The sequence below is a fragment of the Musca domestica genome, unplaced genomic scaffold (genome assembly GCF_030504385.1).
Source record: "Musca domestica strain aabys unplaced genomic scaffold, Musca_domestica.polishedcontigs.V.1.1 9, whole genome shotgun sequence".
NCBI classification, from domain to species: Eukaryota; Metazoa; Arthropoda; class Insecta; order Diptera; family Muscidae; genus Musca; species Musca domestica.
The window spans coordinates 18,067,718-18,087,923 of NW_026712435.1; the positions used below are offsets into that span (position 1 = coordinate 18,067,718).

The 20,206-nt window shown below is 37.5% G+C and overlaps 1 protein-coding gene across 4 annotated transcripts in view; it reads left to right on the forward strand.

Annotated features, from left to right (window-relative positions):
• The window catches only part of LOC101893717 (protein furry), a 353,570-nt gene that overhangs the window by 25,045 nt on the left and 308,319 nt on the right, over positions 1–20,206 (forward strand). For 2 of the 4 annotated variants that reach the window (XM_059131613.1, XM_059131612.1), the window contains exon 2: positions 16,923–17,221. The exons of the other annotated variants lie outside the window; for them this stretch is intronic. In XM_059131613.1, coding sequence (XP_058987596.1) covers positions 17,182–17,221 — 40 coding nt within the window. In that variant the 5' untranslated portion in view covers positions 16,923–17,181. The remainder of the gene's footprint in view (positions 1–16,922; positions 17,222–20,206) is intronic. 4 annotated transcript variants of the gene reach the window in all.

Below are 20,206 nucleotides of genomic sequence, written 5' to 3' on the forward strand. Positions count from 1 at the left end.
AGTTCGTGGAATCCCATAATGGGACCCTTTCGTTATTTGGAATTTTTTTTTTAAAGGCCAAGTCCGAAAAATCCATAATCATATTCAGGGTTCAACCTCTGGAAGAAAATTTCAAAACATTCTAGAGTTTTTATTAAACCAGAATTAAGCCGGATCGGACAACACAGACCGAGAAACGCAAGTTTTGAAAACCACACCAGTCGCTTAATTACTGGCTGCCTCCTGCCACCATTCCTTCTAGGGCCGAAATTTTGTAACTTTTTACGGATGGATATATTTTTATATTTTGACACCCCCAGGCTTATGGCTATAGAGGTCATACATCTTTTGATGCGACCAAATGCGATTCGTTGAAAAAAAAAACTGCTGTAGACCCTGAAATCCGTTTCAGGACATTTGGAGTCGATCTTACGGTGTACGCCCGTCCATTTGTCTGGACAGTATGGATCCGACAACACTGACCGAGAAACAGAAGTTTTGAAAACCGTACCATTCATGTATTGACCGGTCCTTGCCACTTGGGGCTTGGGGTCACTTCTTACTATGTCCGAAATTTTGCACCTTATTAAATGTTAGAGATATGTCCATATGTTTATTCCTTAGCCTTATGGCTACAGAGGTTATATACCATTTCATGCGAAAAAAAACGGCCTCGGTACCTTTGGATGAAATCTGTTTCAGGATATTTGAAGTACAATTAGCGGTGCCCGTTTGTCTGTCTGGCTGGGCCAGAATAACACACTGCAATGGACAAAATTGGTATACTTTCTGGACTTTCCTGTATGCGACAATATTCCTTAGTAATGTGACGGCGGACATCGGACTCGTTAAAAATGATTTTTCGTTGGAACTCCAGATCATTTTCAAGCAAACAACAAAGACATGTCGTTGTTATTAATCGACGAACTTGAATTCTTGTGCTAATTAAATTTTATAAGCCTTAAGACCAAAGCTTTTATGTAAAATACGATGTTATGACGTTTGTGAAAAACCCAAATCCAAAAATCGACGAGGAAATAGACAAATTGGGAGCAGCAATATTTTCAGTCGTCCTTGAGCGATGTGCACGGATTTTATTCTTCACTTTACGAACATGTCCCAACAGCTCGATTTTTATAGGCCAAGCCATATGGATACAGCCAAAACGCGATTCATCGAAGTAACGGTTTTAGAACCTAGGTCTTTTTGGGCCACATCCGTTTCAGAAAATTGGGATATTGGGGTGTCCGTCTGTATGGTGCGCACGATAACACTCGAAGCATTTTTTCGATTTGGTCCAAACTTAGTAATTCATAATATTATCATCAAACTTTGATCGAGTTCGGAGATGTACAATATCGGTCCACTCTTTCTGGTACCTCTCACAGAAAAGGTCAAAGTTTTCAAAAAAAAAAAAGATATTTTACCTTATAAAAAAAAAAACAATATTATACTATTTTGTGCAAACTTTGCAAATCCAATTATTTTCATTGGGGCTAGGTCAGTTGCGAAAATGGACAAAATCGGCACATTCCATCATATACCTCCCCTACAAAGTTTCAAAATTTTGTATAGTTATATCTACCATAACTTGAGAAACAAGTCAGCGACTCTTATTGGCTCACTGCTTCTGGAACGTCTCCCACAAAAGGTTTACATTTTTAGATTAACAATTTTCGCATAAAATTAGCCATATGGCTACAATGGATATATAACCATTTGATGCGGCCAAAACGTGCATTTGGACATTTGGAGTCGATCTAGCGATGTCAGTCCGTCCGTCTGTCTGGCTGGTGCGCACGATAACTTTCGAAGAGAGCATCCGATTAAATCCAAGCTTGGTGCATCGTAATATAATTGTTAAATTTAGATTGAGTTCGGAGATGGGCAATATCGGACCACTCCTTCTGATACCTCCCCCACACAAGGTCAACATTTTCACAGAATATAATTTACCGTATGGAACACGAAAGGATCAACCAATTTTGTGCAAACTTTGCAAATCCCAATATTTGTACAGGGTGAGATGAAAAAACTGCAACTAACCTCAGACTGCTGTCATTACAAAGCATCTCGTCCGACAGCTGTTAAAAGTATTCCAGTCACAGCTCATTATGTTGTTTACAATCGTACAAAAGCATTTTGGTGAAAATTTTCCAGAAAAAAAATTATTCGTGATGGAATTCAAGCGTGATAGTGTGATTTCTTTATATTTGGCTGGAAAACCGCAAGTGGCTTGCACAAGTGGTGAGCACTCCGGTATTTAAATGTGAATAATTTTTTTTGTGTTTCTCGTACCATCGCTCGTTACCGTGATACTTGTTGTTGTTGTTGTTTTTGTAGCAGTAGTACATGTGAGTGTTTGCGTTCTGCTAATCTGGTACTATCTCCAGGTTTAGAAATTTGGCTGCTTTAATGAGCAAGAGATCTTCTGGAGTGAGTTGGGTAGGCTTGGCTGTGCAGGCCTGTAGCACACGCCGGGCAGGCGTCATGCACAACTTCATCAATTCGTGCTCAATACGAATTGAGACGACTACACCATCCTGAACGTAATTGCGCCAAGACTACTATGGTTTGTCTAGGCAGCTGACTTTCTTCCGCTGCAATGGATGGGGGGATGGACTCCGAGGACGGCATTCATTTTATAGCAGACCTGCCTTCTTGATCTAGAGGTTCTCTCTTATAGCGTTGGTCCTCCCTCTCTAGATCGTGTAAGTTCTTCTTGACACGCCTGGGTGGGGGAGTTGTATTCACCATATGATGGTTGGGATGACTCTCACGGTAACACCCAAGCAGGTACTGCAACGAAAGCATGTGATTATGTTGACGTAAGGGAAGGTCGGAAAGGTTTCCTGTCGCAGTTCTGAGGGTAGCGTTCTGAAAGGTCTGGATGTGCTTCCACTGCGTAGCACTAGTATTCGGCAACTACACTGGAGCCGTATAGTTGACCACAGACCGACCTATCGCGTTATAGGAGGTCAACAAGGTTTCCTTCACCGTACCCCAAGTGCTGCCGGCTAGTGCCTTGAGGACCTTGTTCCTACTTTTCATCTTGTCGCAGATGGACAGCCGATGGACGCTCTCCGCTCGTATTAATCGACCATGGCATCGGAATAAATGCCGAATATTATCTCGAAAATATTCTGGAGGATGTATTAAAGCCTTGGACACGCAAATATTTTGGCTGCAGACCTTGGACATTCCAACAGGACTCAGCACCATCGCACTCAGCATGCGCCACCAGAATGGTTACAAAATGAGGTTCCTCGCTTCATTTCCAGCGCACAATGTCCACCAAAATCTACGGATACCAATCTGTTGGACTATTGTGTCTGGAGTATTTTGGAAAGCAAGGTTGGCACTAAAAAATACCAAAGTGTCGATCACCTCAAGCAAGCACTTCGCCCGTAATGGCCAAAATACCGCAAAGCAACATCCGGGCAGCGTGTGACGGTTTCATTGGCCGTTTGAAGGCCATAATTCGTGCCAAAGGTGACCAGTTCGAACAAATCTAAACGTATTCCAAAATTTGATGCTATTTCCGACATTTTTTGCTTTCATTCAATAAAATTTAGAGAAAAAAAAAAATTAAAAATTATGGCGCTTGACTTTATTGCAGTTTTTTCTAAGTTCTAGGTCAGGTGCGGTCTACTCCAACATGTACCTCCTACACAAAGGGACAAAATTTGAAATAATTATAATGCGAAATAAACATCCGATTCTCTTCAAATTTCACACATTGCGACGTCTTTCTATCAACACATAATCTGTTGTGAAGAAGAAATATATCAGACCACTCCTTCTGGCACCTCCCCCACAACGGGTCAAAATTTCGAATAATTATGAAGCTCAAAAACGCGAAATTAGCATCCGATTATATCCAAACTTGGCACATTCAAATATTTCTGCTAACACAAGGCCTGGCGTGAAGATGGAATAATTGTCGGTCGACTCCTTCTGGTACCTCCTACACAAAAGGGTCGAATAATCAAAACTCTTATAAATGCGTAGTAAGCATCCGATTCCCTTCAAATTTCACACATCCCAATATTTCTCTTAACACAAGATCTGGCGTTAAGGTGGCAGATATCGGCCCATCCTTTCTGGTATCTCCTCCACAAAAGGTCACATTTTTCAATATCTATATCTCTTTTAATTTGTGAAACAAGGCGGCGATTGTTTAAAAACTTGGTAACTTGAGATCTGATGTGAATATAGAATACATCGGCTCACTCCTTCTGGTACTTCCCTACAAAATGTTTAAATTTTGATTCGCACAAACTTGGAAGTAAATGTTAGATGCTCATCATCCCAGTACAGGGTTGCCCATATTCGACGGACCTTTGGGCCCATTCCAATCGACGAGGCTTGTCCGCAGGCAACATTCTTTGCGTCAATGGAATTTTGTACGGGAACAAATGCAAATCAATGCGAATAATCCGTTGTAAAGTGGACCGAGCCATGACCAACTGCTGAGAACGGCGATTTTGGGATGTTCTTGGGGACCTCTCAACACTGGCACGTACGGCAGCGATATTCTCTGCCGATCGCCTCGGTCGACTTTTATATGGCTTCTTCGGATTAGAAAGAGCCTTACCAGTCGAAAATTTTTCGTATAAACGCTTAATGGTGTTCTTAGAAGGCGCACTTATCACATTTTTTAATGTTTTAAAAGCACGTTGAGTTTTCACATTGACTTCTTGTAAATTTCAACTATTTCAGAGCGCTCGCGTGGCGTGTATTGTTTCATTGTAAAAATCTCCTTGGACTGACGCTTCAAACGCGGTATGTCATTAAGCAATGTGACATCTCTGTCAAAAGTTATGGCGTTGCCAGATGGGTCCGTCGAATATGGGCAACCCTGTATTTGTTTTCAGTATTAGAGGAAGTGGAATACTTCGGTCCAGTTTATCTGACACCTCACGCACATTTCTTCATTTTTCAAAAATTATTAGATTTTTCATGTAAAGGTGAATGAAGTAGTCTATATGCCCAAATCTGGTACATTTATATCAGACTTAGGTCAGATACGAGGTTCCACTGGACAAGGCTCCCTTCTGACTGGAGCTTCCAACTGGAGGTAAAGGGCTATAGGAACGTCCCTCAAGAATAAAGCTTATTTCGTGTAAATGTTGACCGCCACCGTGCCTCAAATGGTCCCTGTGCTTAGTCCAATTTTGTCATACTATTTCCAACATTTCGGCCGGTTTCTCACGAACATATGTTTCAATGTTGTTTTCCAATGCGTCAATGGAAGCTGGTTCGTCTGTATAGACATAAGCTTTAACATAATCCCACAAAAATTGTCTAAAGAAGTCAAATCGCACAATCTAGGCGACCAGTGTTGGCAAAACGAACAAACCTCATTTGGCTACAGAGGGTATATATCGGTCGAAATAACGGTTTTAGACCCTAGGTCTCTTTGGACCAAATCCGTTTCAGAACATTTGGAGTCGATCTAGCGATGTCCGTCCGTCTGTCCGTCTGTCTGGCTGGTGCGCACGATAACTCTCGAAGGGAGTATCCGATTTGGTCCAAATTGGGTACATTGTAATATATTTGTTAAACTTAGATCGAGTTTGGAGATGGGCAATATCGGTCCACTCCTTCTGGTACCTCCCCCACAAAAGGTCGAAATTTTCAAAAAATATATATTTTGCACAGAAAGAGAAAGGATAATCCGAATTTCCTCCAACTTTGCAAATCCTAATATTTGCGTCAGTGCTAGGTCAGGTGTGAAAATGGACAATATCGGTCCACTCCATCAAGTACTTCCCCCACAAATGGTCAACATTTTGAATAATTACAACTCTCATAAAATGTGATGTAAGAGTCCGATTGTCTTCAAATTTCACACATCCCAATATTTATATTAACCCAAGGTCTGGTGTTAAGATGAACAATATCGGTCCACTCAATCAAGTACCTCCCCGACAAAAGGTCGAAATTTTCAAAAAATATATTTTTTGCACAGAAAGAGAAAGGATAATCCGATTTGGCTGCAACTTTGCATATCCTTATATTCGCGTCAGCGCTAGGTTAGGTGTGAAAATGGACAATATCGGTCCACTCCATCATGTACCTTCCCAACAAATGGTCAAAATTTTGAATAATTACAATCTCATTAAATGTGATGTAAGAGTCCGATTGTCTTCAAATTTCACACATCCCAATATTTATATTAACCCAAGGTCTGGTGTTAAGATGAACAATATCGGTCCACTCAATCAAGTACCTCCCCGACAAAAGGTCGAAATTTTCAAAAAATATATTTTTTGCACAGAAAGAGAAAGGATAATCCGATTTGGCTGCAACTTTGCATATCCTTATATTCGCGTCAGCGCTAGGTTAGGTGTGAAAATGGACAATATCGGTCCACTCCATCATGTACCTTCCCAACAAATGGTCAAAATTTTGAATAATTACAATCTCATTAAATGTGATGTAAAAGTCCGATTGTCTTCAAATTTCACACATCCTAATATTTGTATTAACCCATGGTCTGGTGTGAAGGGGGAATACATCGGTCCACTCCTTCTGGTACCTCCCCCACAAAATATTGAAATTTTGAGTACCCATGTAGCTCATAAAACGCCAAATTAACATGCGATTCCATTTAGACTTGGCACATCTGTCGCAATATTTATATCATATATTTGGGTCCGATAGGAAATGGGCCATATTGGCCCATTCCTTCGGGGCCTGCTCCATAGAGGGTCAAACGTTTGAATAATCTTAACACTAGTCAAAATATATTTAAATAATCGGACATAGGCTGTGGGTATATATCTGGCGGTAATACCGACTGATACTTTTTAACTTTTTTTAATTTCTTCAAATTTCCCCATCGAACTACTGTTCCGAAAAATAGGCTTTTGTAACTTTATCTATTCAGCGTATTTAGATAATGGAATCGATTGTGTTTCTTGTTTTTCTTGTTTGTTTTTACTTTTCAATAATGTTGTCAAATACTATCCATTGATTTGTCATAAAATATAACTGTTTAATCCTTATGATTTACTAATGACAATAAAAACAATTCCAATTGAAAAAAAAAAGAAAAAACAGACTACAAAAAATAGTCAAGCGAAGAGAGAAAAACGCCGGCTATCGTTGTTATGGTGGTGGTAATTAAATTTGACATTGGTTTATGAATGACTTCACAACTTCGCTCTCCGAATTTGAAGTGAAAGAGAAATTATTGCTTGAGATTGGAAAACTACATACACACACATTTATTGATTGCATATATTGACATAATGAAAACCAGTAAAGAAAGTCTTAAAGTCGGGCGGGGCCAACTTTATGATACCCTACACCACTTTGCTAATTTAGTAGAGCTCCACATAACAATTAAAAGTTTTTATGGGAGAATTCAATCATACACGCTATGATTATAATTATAACTTAAAGTTCAAAGGACTAAATATGCCGAAGCATTTGTATCTTTTAAATTCGGAATTGTATTGCCCAGTTGGTGCACAATTAATTTGAAATCGGATAAAGATATATATGGGAGCTATATCCAAATCTGAACCGATCTCGATAAAATTTGAGCTGTATTTGATATATTTCCCTGAATATCGTTGTTACGGAGTGCATATTACGGCGGCGGTGGACAAAAATAACAAATCGGATGAACAATATATATGGGAGCTATAGCTATATCTGAACCGATCTTCACCAAATTTGACATACTAGCTTCTAGACACAATTCGGTCGTAAGTGCCAAATTCCATCCCATTTGGACAAATATTAGACGTTTGGTGCACAATAAAAGGTAAATCGGACGAAGTTATATATGGAAGCTATATCCAAATCTGAACCGATCTCGATAAAATTTAGCAAATGTATTTCTGAGCTGCATTTGATATATTTCCCCAAACATTGTTGTTGCAGAGTGCATATTACGGCGACGGTGGACAAAAATAACAAATTGGATGAACAATATATAAGGGAGCTATAGCTATATCTGAACCGATTTCGATCAAATTTGGCACACATATTTTCAGACCTAATTTGGGTGAATATGCAAAATTCCATACAATTCGGGCTGATATTACACGTTTGGTGCACAATACAAGGCAAATCGGACGAAGATATATATGGGAGCTATATCTAAATTTTGACCGATTATTTCCAATTTCAATAGGGTTCGTCCTTGGGCCAAACAAATGATCTGTGCAAAATTTCATCTGGATCGGGCAATAAATGCGACCTGTACTTTGTTTACAAAAATACATGGACAGACGGACGGACGGACAGACGGACGGACGGACGGACGGACGGACGGACAGACGGACGGACGGACAGACGGACGGATGGACATGCATAAATCGACTCAGAATGTGATTCTATGCAGATCATCAAAAGGAACTATGGGTCTATCTCGTTTCCTTCTGCCTGTTACAAACAAATGCACAAAGACATAATACCCTGACCACGTTGTGGTGTAGGGTATAATGACTTGCAAAATGTGGAAGTGATTTTCTCAAAATGTGGATGGGATCTAATATTGCTCCATGATGTATCTACAATTTCGAATAAATGGAAATGGTTATAGATTAAGTGGACGAAAAGTTGAAGGGAATAATTATAACAAGAATTACCCAAAACCACATTAGGCGTTTTGATAATACACTTGGAAGCTAATGCCAGAATTGGGAACCTTTTTCAAAAATATTCCATTGCAAACTGGTTGGTTAATGTTGTGGTTATAATCATATTATAGCTTCAATTAGTGTTTTGGGGGGAAGAGAATTTCTCCAAATGTTTGCTCTACGTACTTCGCATAGTTTTCGCACCTGTGGCATTGGCCAGTTTATGACAGTTCGAGAGTCATGGCAGGGTTTCGATTACACCAGTGCTAAATATAATAATAATAGTTCCATATTCTATGCCAGGTTTCGTTGATGAGACCAGCGTTCGAAAATAAACAGTACACAAACACAGTGTACTGTACCGGTACAGTATCACTAAAAACATTTTAGCGGTAGTGTACCTGTACACTATCACTAAAAAATATTTTAGTGATATTGAAATATTTTTAAGGGTTTTGCTTCGGTACGGTACATTATCTCAGTATACCACTCCACCTCGGAAAGGTACAGAACACTACGGTACAGTATCATACTGTTTTTTTTCGAAAGCTGGATGAGACTAATCAGGAACGCGGCAATGTGATTCTGTATTCGTTTGTACTGGCCAATGACTAAATTATTTGACGTCACCGAATTTAAAAATATTGAGATTCAGTCCCATAATACAGAAGAAAAGACTGGAGTGTAAATTGTATATAACTCTTTCTAATACCTCACCCACGAAGGTTTTATATTTTGAATATTAATGCGATTTTTCTCGAATATCGTGTCTCTCAAATTATATGCCAGAGAAGTAGATGCCTATTACGAACTGCAAACACAATATTTATTCTGTTGAAAAATGTAGCTAAAATCACCAAGATACATAGACATGGATTTGTATAGGCAATTTGCTGTCATAGGAGGTACAGGGTTGCCCATATTCGACGGACCTTTGGGCCCTTTGGGCCCATTCCAATCGACGAGGCTTGTCCGCAGGCAACATTCTTTGCGTCAATTGAATTTTGTGCGGAAACAAATGCAAATCAATGCGAATAATCCGTTTTAAAGTGGACCGAGCCATGCCCAACTGCTGAGAACGCCGTTTTTGGGATGTTCTTGGGGACCACTCGTACGGCAGCGATATTCTCGGCCGATCGCCTTGGTCGACTTTTATATGGCCTCTTCGGATTAGAAAGAGCCTTACCAGTCGAAAATTTTTCGTATAAACGCTTAATGGTGTTTTTAGAAGGCGCACTTCTCACATTTTTAATGTTTTAAAAGCACGTTGAGTTTTCACAATTGACTTCTTGTAAATTTCAACTATTTCAGAGCGCTCGCGTGGCGTGTATTTGTTCATGGTAAAAATCTGCTCGGACTGACGTTTCAAACGCGGTATGTCATTAAGCGATGTGACATCTCTGTCAAAAGTTATGGCGTTGCCAGATGGGTCCGTCGAATATGGGCAACCCTGTAGTACCCGTTACGAAATTCAAATACTAAATTTGAAACAATTCCGGTGAAAAGTGAGACACAAGTCATCAAAAATCTGGAGGCGCTGAGTTATATGGGCACTACACCAAAACATAGACCTATATAGACAGCTATATGCTGCAATATCACTTGCTGGGAACACAAACTGCCAATTTTCAGCTTTTTCGGGTTAAATCCGCAGGTACATTTATATGTGAGCTATACCGAAACGTGGAAAAGTACACATACGTACGTACTCACATACACCCATGCTCATATCAGTGGTTATTTGATTTTTGGGAGTCTGTGGCTGCCAGGACGACGATGTCGTGATGATGATGGCAATTTTCAATGCCAAAATTCCTTCAGTTCTAAAAGACATTTATCAACCTACTTCAGTTCGTTGGGAAGCTAGAGTTATTTCCACAGACGGGCGGACATTGCTATCGAGCACTCCTGATCCTGAGTGTTTTTTACTCGCTAGAAAATCGAGAAAATCTGAGCTCTGAATAATTTCTCTAATTAAATATGAAATCCGCTTCCGATTTTTTCAAGTATTTTTTTTTTCGATATAAGATGTAGTATGAAGATGATCCTAATCGATTCAACCTTTCTGGTAGCTCTGCCATAAATGCCATAAGTTTTAAAATGAGATATCTCTATGTATAAAAGAGTAGGGAAATAATTGACTGAAAAGTACTAAATAGTGCTATAATTGGTACAACTTGGTATAGGGTGAACCGGTAGTGTTTTAATATCTGAAATTTGGTATAAGGGTTGCTGTTTGTGTGTTTCGGAAATGTCTACTATGATTGTACGAGAAGTACTGAAGTACAGAAAAAATTCTGAAATTTGATATTTAGATTACTGATGGTATCTGTATTTGAGATTTGGCGGTAGTTTGGAAATGCGTCCTATATTTGTGCGAACAGTACTAAACGGTACTAATGTTGGTATTGGGTGAAGGAATAGGGCTGAAATCCCTATTTAAGAAATCCCTATGATATTTAATATTGAGGTCTCTGTTGGCATCTGGGATTGAGACATGAAGGTGGTTTTGGAAGTGTTTACTATAATGGTACGAAAATTACTAAACAGGACTATATTTGATACAGGGTGAACAGAAATCTGAAATTTGGTATTAGGGACGCTGTTCGTGTGTACCTTGGACACATGGAGGTGGTTTCGGAAATGTGTACTATTGGTATTGGGGAATAGAGTTGAAATTTTGAAATTTGATATAGATGTCAATATTGGTGTCTCTTGTTAAGATGTGGAGGTGGGTTTGGAAATGTGTACTACAATTGTTCTTAGAGTACTATGTGGTACCAAATTGGTTATTTGGTGAAAAGATGGAATTCAGAAATTGTACATAGAGCTGAAAACCTGAAATTTGATATAGATGTCGCCGTTGGTATCCGATGTTGAGATATAGAGATTATTTTGAAACTGCGTACTTTAAGTGTATGAAAGGTGCAAAATGCCACAAAATGTGCTGTTAGGTCTTGGGATAGAGATGGAATTCTGAAATTGGATATCGAGATCACTTTTGATGTCTAGGGTGGAGAGACGTTGTGGTTTTTGACATGCGTAGTATAACTTTTCGAAAAGTGTGGTATTAAATTTGATATTGGGGTAAGGGATAGAACCGAAATTCTGTAATTTGTATTTTGATATAGAGGTTGGTTGGATTTGGACATGGTGATTGCCAGTTTTTTATTATGATGATTCTACGTTGAACCATTGTACAAGTGGTTAACTAATATTCTCTTTGGTTAACTTTAAAACGAAGACTTCTTAATTCACAAAAAAAAAAAATAAATAAATAAATAAAAAAATAATAATAATAATAATAATAAAATAAAAAAAATAATAATAATAATAAAATAAAATACAAATAATTTTTCCATTATCTTTGTCGTTAAAGAAAAAAACTATCGAACAAGTTTGGACCAAAACTCCCATTTGAGAATTATCGCGCTTATAGACAGACAGACGGCCGGACAGTTGATTTAGGCTAGATAGACGTCATATCTCCTAAAACGGATTTCGCCCAAAAGTGACCTCAAGTCTAAAACCTTTATTTCGATGAGACATATTTTGGGCTGTATGAAATGATACATACCCTTTGTAGCCAAAGGGATGAGGTTTGGTTAGGAAAATTAAATTTAAACCACCATTTGGAGGTGGATTACACTGTGCAACACCAAAAATAACACCAGCAGATCTTACGTAACACTCGCTTGAGTGTTAAAATTTTCGACCAACATATTTCTCGTATTTTTGTCTGCAATATTGCCGAAGACACTGCATACCTAAAATGTACGGATTCCAAAGATTCTTAATCCGAAAAATGCCAAAAGTGTGGACGAGGGAAAAACTTGTCCCCTCTAATTTGGTTACTTTTCAATGTTAACTTTGAAAGGTCAATACACCTGTCTCCGTGACTATTGAAAAAAATTACGATAACAAATTAAAAAGTATCAGATGTATACCCTCAGCCAATGTTCGATGATTTTAATATATTTTGACTTATGTTATGATTCAAATTGTTGGCGCTCTATAGAGTAGGTTCCGCAGTGATAGGCCAATATTTCCCATTTCGTATTGAATCTGATATAAATATTGCGACGTGCCACGTTTGGACTTTATCGACTACTTGCTTCACTTTATATGACACATGTGATCATTTTTAGAAAAATGCAGACTTGTTTCGCATGTTACGACAGATAAAAGTACCAGGTGTGAGGTACCAGAAGGGGTTCGTAAATGTATATCATCTTCACATGTCTTAGAGAGTTGGATTCTTCATTCGCTTTCTTTGAGCGTTTCGTTTTTCAAAATCTTGAACCCTTGTGGGGGAGGTACCAGAATAAGTGGTTGTGTTGAGATGTATTAAGTTTGAATGGAATCGAATGTTAATTTCGCGTTTTATGAGCTTCATGGGTATTCAAAATTTTGACCCTTTGTTGGAGAGCTTCCAGAAGCAGCGGACCGATATATTCCATCTTCACTCCTGACCTTGGGTTCATAAAAATGTTGTGATGTGTGTAGTTTGAATTTTGTCATATTGTGGGGGGGAGGTACTTGATGGAATGAACCGATATTATCTATTTTTGCACCTGACCTAGCACTGATGCAAATATTTAAATTTGGGATTACCCTTTGTCTTTCTGTGCAGTAAAATATTACTGCATACCAAGTACCAAGTTTGGACCCATTCGGATAGTCCCTTCGAGAGTTATCGTGCCACCAGATAGCCAGACAGACGGGCGGATGGACATCGCTAGATCGACTGCAAATGTCCTGAAACGGATTTGGTCCAAAGGGATCTAGGATTTAAAACCGTTAATTCGATGAGACACGTTATGGCCATATAAAATAATATAAACTCTCTCTAGACATATGTATAAGGGTATAAAAATGAATTAAGTTGCAAATGTATTGTGCGTAAACATAGTTCGCACCGCCCCTCATCCGTTATTGGTTATTTCCTGTGAATATAGTTTTGTATTTGACATCAATGTAGTTATAGATAACACTAAAAGTGAAACAGCTTTCCTCTCCACGCTCTTCTTGTGACTTACTTCGTTTGTGCATTCTGACGTATGAGTAACATGTTTGTGTCGCCATGTTAAGTATACGTTTCGTAGACATCGTCTTCCTGATACATAACGTTTTTATACCCTCCACCTTGGAAAGAAGGGGATATTAACTTTGTCATTCCGTTTGTAACATCCCTAAATATTCATCGTAGACCCCATAAAGTAGATATATTCATAATCGGCATAAAGTTCTAACGATGCCCGTCTGTCTTTCTGTTCGTCTGTCTGTCTGATGAAATCACGATACAGCCCACATATTTGACGTAAACCTTCAGAATTTTGCAGAAAAATGTGTATTGTGTCTAGATTGATTGGTATTGAAAATGAGATATATCGGTCCACGTTTTAGTATAGTACTGTACCTCCCGATATTCGGTATTTTGAAGATTTTTGCCACATTTTTTCGCGGGTTTATCTAAAAATTGGAATTTGTTGGTCATGATGTGTTCTTGCTCCGGTGGCGAAACATTTTGTGTATAGGTCCACGTTTTGGTATAGACCCCATATACGGGTACCTCGCGATATTCGATATTTTGATGATTTTTGCCACATTTTTTCGCAGGTTTGTCTAAACATTGGCATTTGTAGGTCATAATGGTTTCTAGCACCGTTGGCGAAACATTGTTTGTATAGGACGCCGTTTTTGTATAGCCCCCATATAACGGTACCTCCCGATATTCGATATTTTGATAAAATTTGGTATTTGCAACTCATAATGGGTTCTCTTCCGGTGGCGGAACATTGAATAATTAGTTCCACGTTTTCCTAAAGCGTACATATAACTATTCCCGCCGATATTCGGTATTTTAATAATTCTAGTTACTTTTACCCACATAATTGTCACAAATTTGGTATTAAGAAGATTTGGTAGATGACAATCCTTGAAGTATAAAATTGCTTATCGAGGTTCCCGTTTTGGTATGGACCCATATAACGGCTTCACCCACTTCATGTTTTTTTTTATAAATTTAACTGCATTATGCAAAAGGTCTTACTTTTATATAAAAATTTTTCCTGTACCCTAAGGTGGGGGGTATTGAAAGCTCGGCCCGGCCGAACTTTATGTTTTTCTGCTTGTTATACCCTCCACCATATTATAGGGGGTATATTAACTTTGTCATTCCGTTTGTAACTCCTCGAAACACTCATGTCGGATTGATCAGCGTACAATTCAAAGCCGATTTAGCCATGTCTGTCTGTTGTAATCACGCTATCTTTCGAATTTCGAATTGAGATAGAAGGTTAAAATTTTGCACACATGTTTATTTTTCCAGTAGGCAGGTTAAGTTTGTAAATAGGCCATGTAGGTCCACGTTTTCATATAGCCCCCATATAACGGTACCTCCCAATATTCGGTATTTTGATGATTATAGCGACATTATTCACCGAAATTTGGTATTTGAAGTTCGAAATGGATACTACAGCCTAAGACAGAAAATTGTCTGTGCAGGTCCACGTCTTCGTATAGCCCCCATATAACGGTAGCTCCCGATATTCGGTATTTCGATGATTTTAGCAACATATTTCACCGGAATAGTTTCAAATTTAGTATTTGAAGTTCGTAATGGATACTACAGTCTAAGACAGAAAATTGTCTATGCAGGTATAATGCCGACCGAAATTGTTTGAGACGCGTATTTGAAGTTCGTAATAAATGTTACAGTTTATGGCAGAATGATTATGATGATTCTTGCTACATTATTCAACGTTTATTTCAAGTTTTGAATTTGAATATGGTAATGACTTATGACAAATGTCTATGTAGACCCACGTCGTATAGACACCAATATAACGGCTATATTCGGTATTTTTAAAATGTTAACGAATTTCTTAAGGATTTTATCTCCAAATTCGTTCCATATGTTGGAGGGTATTGAATGTTCGGCCCGGCCGAACTTACTGCTTTTTAACTTGTTATACCCTACACCACAAGGTGGTCAGGGTATTATGTCTTTGTGCATTTGTTTGTAACAGGCAGAAGGAAACGAGATAGACCCATAGTTCCTTTTGATGATCTGCATAGAATCACATTCTGAGTCGATTTATGCATGTCCGTCCGTCCGTCTGTCCCTCCGTCCGTCTGTCCATGTATTTTTGTAAACAAAGTACAGGTCGCATTTATTGCCCGATCCAGATGAAATTTTGCAAAGATCTTTTGTTTGGCCCAAGGACGAACCCTATTGAAATTGGAGACAATCGGCCAAAATTTAGATATAGCTCCCATATATATCTTCGTCCGATTTGCTTTTTATTGTGTACCAAACGTGTAATATCAGCCCGAATTGTATGGGATTTTGCATATACACCCAAATTAGGCCTGGAAATATGTATGCCAAATTTGATCGAAATCGGTTCAGATATAGCTATAGCTCCCATATATATTCCTCATCCGATTTGTTATTTTTGTCCACTGCCGCCGTAATATGCACTCTGCAACAACAATATTTGGGGAAATATATCAAATACAGCTCAGAAATACATTTGCTAATTTTTATCGAGATCGGTTCAGAATTGGATATAGCTCCCATATATAACTTCGTCCGATTTACCTTTTATTGTGCACCAAACGTCTAATATTTGCCCAAATGGGATGAAATTTGGCACTTACGACCGAATTGAGTCCAGAAGCTAGTATGTCAAATTTGGTGAAGATCGGTTAAGATATAGCTATAGCTCCCATATATATTGTTCATCCGATTTGTTGTATTTGTTACCCACAGCCGTAATATGCACTCCGTAACAACGATATTTCAGGAAATATATCATATACAGCTCAGAAATACATTTGAAATTTTTTTTCGAGATCGGTTCAGATTTGGATATAGCTCCCATATATATCTTATCTGATTTTAAATTAATTTTGCACCAAATGGGCAATACAAGTCCGAATTTAAAAAAAAAACAAATGCTTCGGCATATTTTGTCCTTTGAACTTTAAATTATAATTATAATCATAGCGTGTATGATTGAATTCTCCAATAAAAGCTTTTAATTGTTACGTGGAGCTCTACTAAATTAGCAAAGTGGTTTAGGGTATCATAAAGTCGGCCCCGCCCGACTTTAGGACTTTCTTTACTGGTTTTTCATTATGACGTATGCAAAATGCAAAATGCATACATGCGTGTATGTTAAGTATACGTCATACATTTGTAATGAGTCTTTTCTCTTTATTGTATGGGGTTTTCAAGTGTCTGGCACATGTTGGCGTATAATACAAATAAGAGTTGGTCGTTGGTTGGCCCATTATTTTTTTTTTACTTACAATAATAACATTATATTTTGTTAGATCTAGTCAATTGTACCTGATATATTATAAGAACAAAGAAAGCAAAAACACCATTAACAAAAACGCACAAAAAAGAACAATACAACGTATGTTATAAGAGCCTAATTTACTAACGTCGCAACAAAAATCTGTAGTACAAAAAATATAAAAAAAACAACAACAACACAACAAAATTAACAACAACAATTACCCCGAGAAATCACCAACGAGCATTAATTGCCAAACGTGTGAATATTTTACAAATTTATGCGAATTTTTAATGTTATGGAATTTCCAATGGACCCAAAAGAAAATAAAAGGTGCGTCATAAGGATTCGTCAATTTGTGTGTTTTTCTTTGCCTTTTTATGTTTGGCTTTCTGCATATCGATTATTTGTCGTTCATTGCTGTACTGTGCCCGGCAAGCCCTCACTGCTCTCATTGTTTTGTTTCCTCATTCAAATGCCATGTTTGTCATCATAATTTTAAATCACATTAATTCACCCGATTGTTTCCATAAGACATGAAATTTGTGAGTTCAAGATGCACGTTGTAAATAATATACATTCTAATTTCAGAAATTTATACCTTCAATATAGATTTTCGAGCCAATGTCTCATTGGATGAAATCCTCTCCGGGATATTTTTAACCCGATATAGTTCGTCCGTCCATCTGGTGTCCATGTTAACTTTCTGAGTTGAATATTATAATATTTATGCCCTCAGTCCCATGGCTATACATTTGGTCATTCGATTCAACCAAAATGTGTTTCATGGACGAACAACGTTTCAGGAGCCTCATGTCCATCTGTCTGAGCGCACTATAACTTTTGAAAAGATTATCCGATTTATTTCAAACTTGGTTCATCGTAATATTTTTACCAAATTTAGATCGAGTTCGGAGAAGAGCAATATCGCTCCATTCCTTCTGGTATCTCTAACACAAAATTGCCAAAATTTTCCAATAAAAACATCAAAAGTTCACATTGAGCGAAGGGAGTACGCGATATAGTTGAAACTTGACACCCCTCAATATTTGGATAAGACTGACGCGAAAATGGATAATATTGGTCCACTCTTTATAGTACCTTCCCCACAATAGGCCAACTTTTTGTACAATAATAGATCTCGGAAAATTTGAAATATAATTTCGCACCTTCCACTAATTCGGCCAATATTAGTACTACATATTTCGAAAATGGAATATAACAATTTACTCTTCCTGGTACCTTCCCAAACGAGAGCAAAATTTTGAAAAAAACACTAATATTGAGCAAAAGGAGTAGCCAATATAGTTCGGACTTGAGACATTGCAATATTATTTAATCTCACAAATGCCCGCTACTTCGTCAGCGAAAAGTCCACCTTATCATTTTTGCTTCGTTCCAACATTTCAAAGTTCACAATTTCTTCAGTTTGACAAAATTTTCTAATCAAGACTTCATACATCCTACTTAATTTTCAGACTTTAATTTTTTTTTCATTTTCGGAAAGAATAATGGGAAAATATTTACTTTTTATACCAAAAAGTCTTCAAAATCTTTCGTTTTGAAGTTAAGCGAGGAGGATATTGGTAACACCATTGCACAATGGAACTACAACCAATTTTTCTGTTCAAAATTATTTCAACATCTCCATATGTATACCCTAAAAACCAATATTGACCTCAATATCAAATCAGCTCATTTCTTTCACCTAATACCAAGTTTACTAACATTTATTGCACATATCCAAAATAATCATCTCTCCATCCAGTGATCCAAAATTAGTACCATGTGGTACTTTTTGAACAATAATAGTACGCATTTGCCACACCACCAGATCTCCAATACCATATACCTACCAACAGAGGCCTCAAAGCCAAATTTCGGCACTGCAGCTCTATTCCTTTATCCAATACTAAATTCAGTACTACTTAGCACTTTTCGTACCATTATAGTACACATTTCCAAAATCACCTCCATATCTTAACCAAAGACAACAACAGTGACATCTACATCAAATTTCAGGATTTCCCTATCCCTTCGCCCAATACCAAATTTAGTACTTTTCGTACAATTGCAGTACACTGATACCAATACCACAGACCTCAATTTTAAATTTCTGGATTTAAGCTCTATCCCTTCACCCAATACCCAATATAGTACCACTTAGTACTATTCGTACAAATATAGGACGCACCCACCCCCACCATCCCTAAAATCTAAAATATATATACCTTCAGTAGCCTTAACATAAAATTTCAGAATTTTATTTTTATCCCTTTACTCAATATATAGTGTCTTTCAATACATTTCCAAAACCACCTCCATATCTTAACCACAGACATCAACACTGACATCTACATCAAATTTCAGCCCCTATCTCTTTACACAGTACCAAATTTAGCACTTTTCGTACAATAATAGTACACATTTTCAAAACCACCTACATATCTCAATTCCAATTACCAACAGTGACCTCAATATGTAATTTCGGGATTTCAGCCCCATCCCTTCACCCAATACCCCAATTTAATACCATTTAGTACTTTTCGAACAATTATAGTATACATTTTCAAACCAAATCCATATTTTAACTACAGACACCAACAGACATCTATATCAAATTTCGGAACTGCAGCTCTATTCCTTTACTCAATACCTAACTTAGTACTATTTAGTACAGTTCGTACAATTACAGTACATATTTCCAAAATCACCTCCATATCTTAAATACTTCTTAAATAAATTTCAGGATATTGGCCCCACCCTCCGCCTAATAAAATTTAGTACCATTTAGTACTTTTCGTACAAATATAGGTCGCATTTCCATACCTCCGCCAAATGTCGAACACAGATACGATGAGTAATCTAAATATAAAATTTCAGAATTTTATCTCTATTATATATTTATCGAAATTTAGTTCTATATATATCGAAATATAGTTCTATTTAGAACCTTTCGGACTATTGTAGAAAACAATAATGGTACACTTTTCCAAAACCACCTACATACCTCAATTCCAATTACCAACAGTAACCTCAATATCAAATTTCGGGACTTCAGCCCCATCCCTTCACCCAATACCGAATTTAGTACCATTTAGTACTTTTCAAACAAGTTTAGTACACATTTTTAGAACCACATTCATATTTAAACTACAGGCATCAAGATTTTAGTTCTATTATTATCTATACTATTTTACTACTTAGTACTTTTCGTACAATTCTCGTACATATTCCCAAAAACAAAAAAAAAAAAAAAAACATATCTCAATTCCAAATACCAACAAAGCCCTAAATATCCAATTTTAGTATTTTATC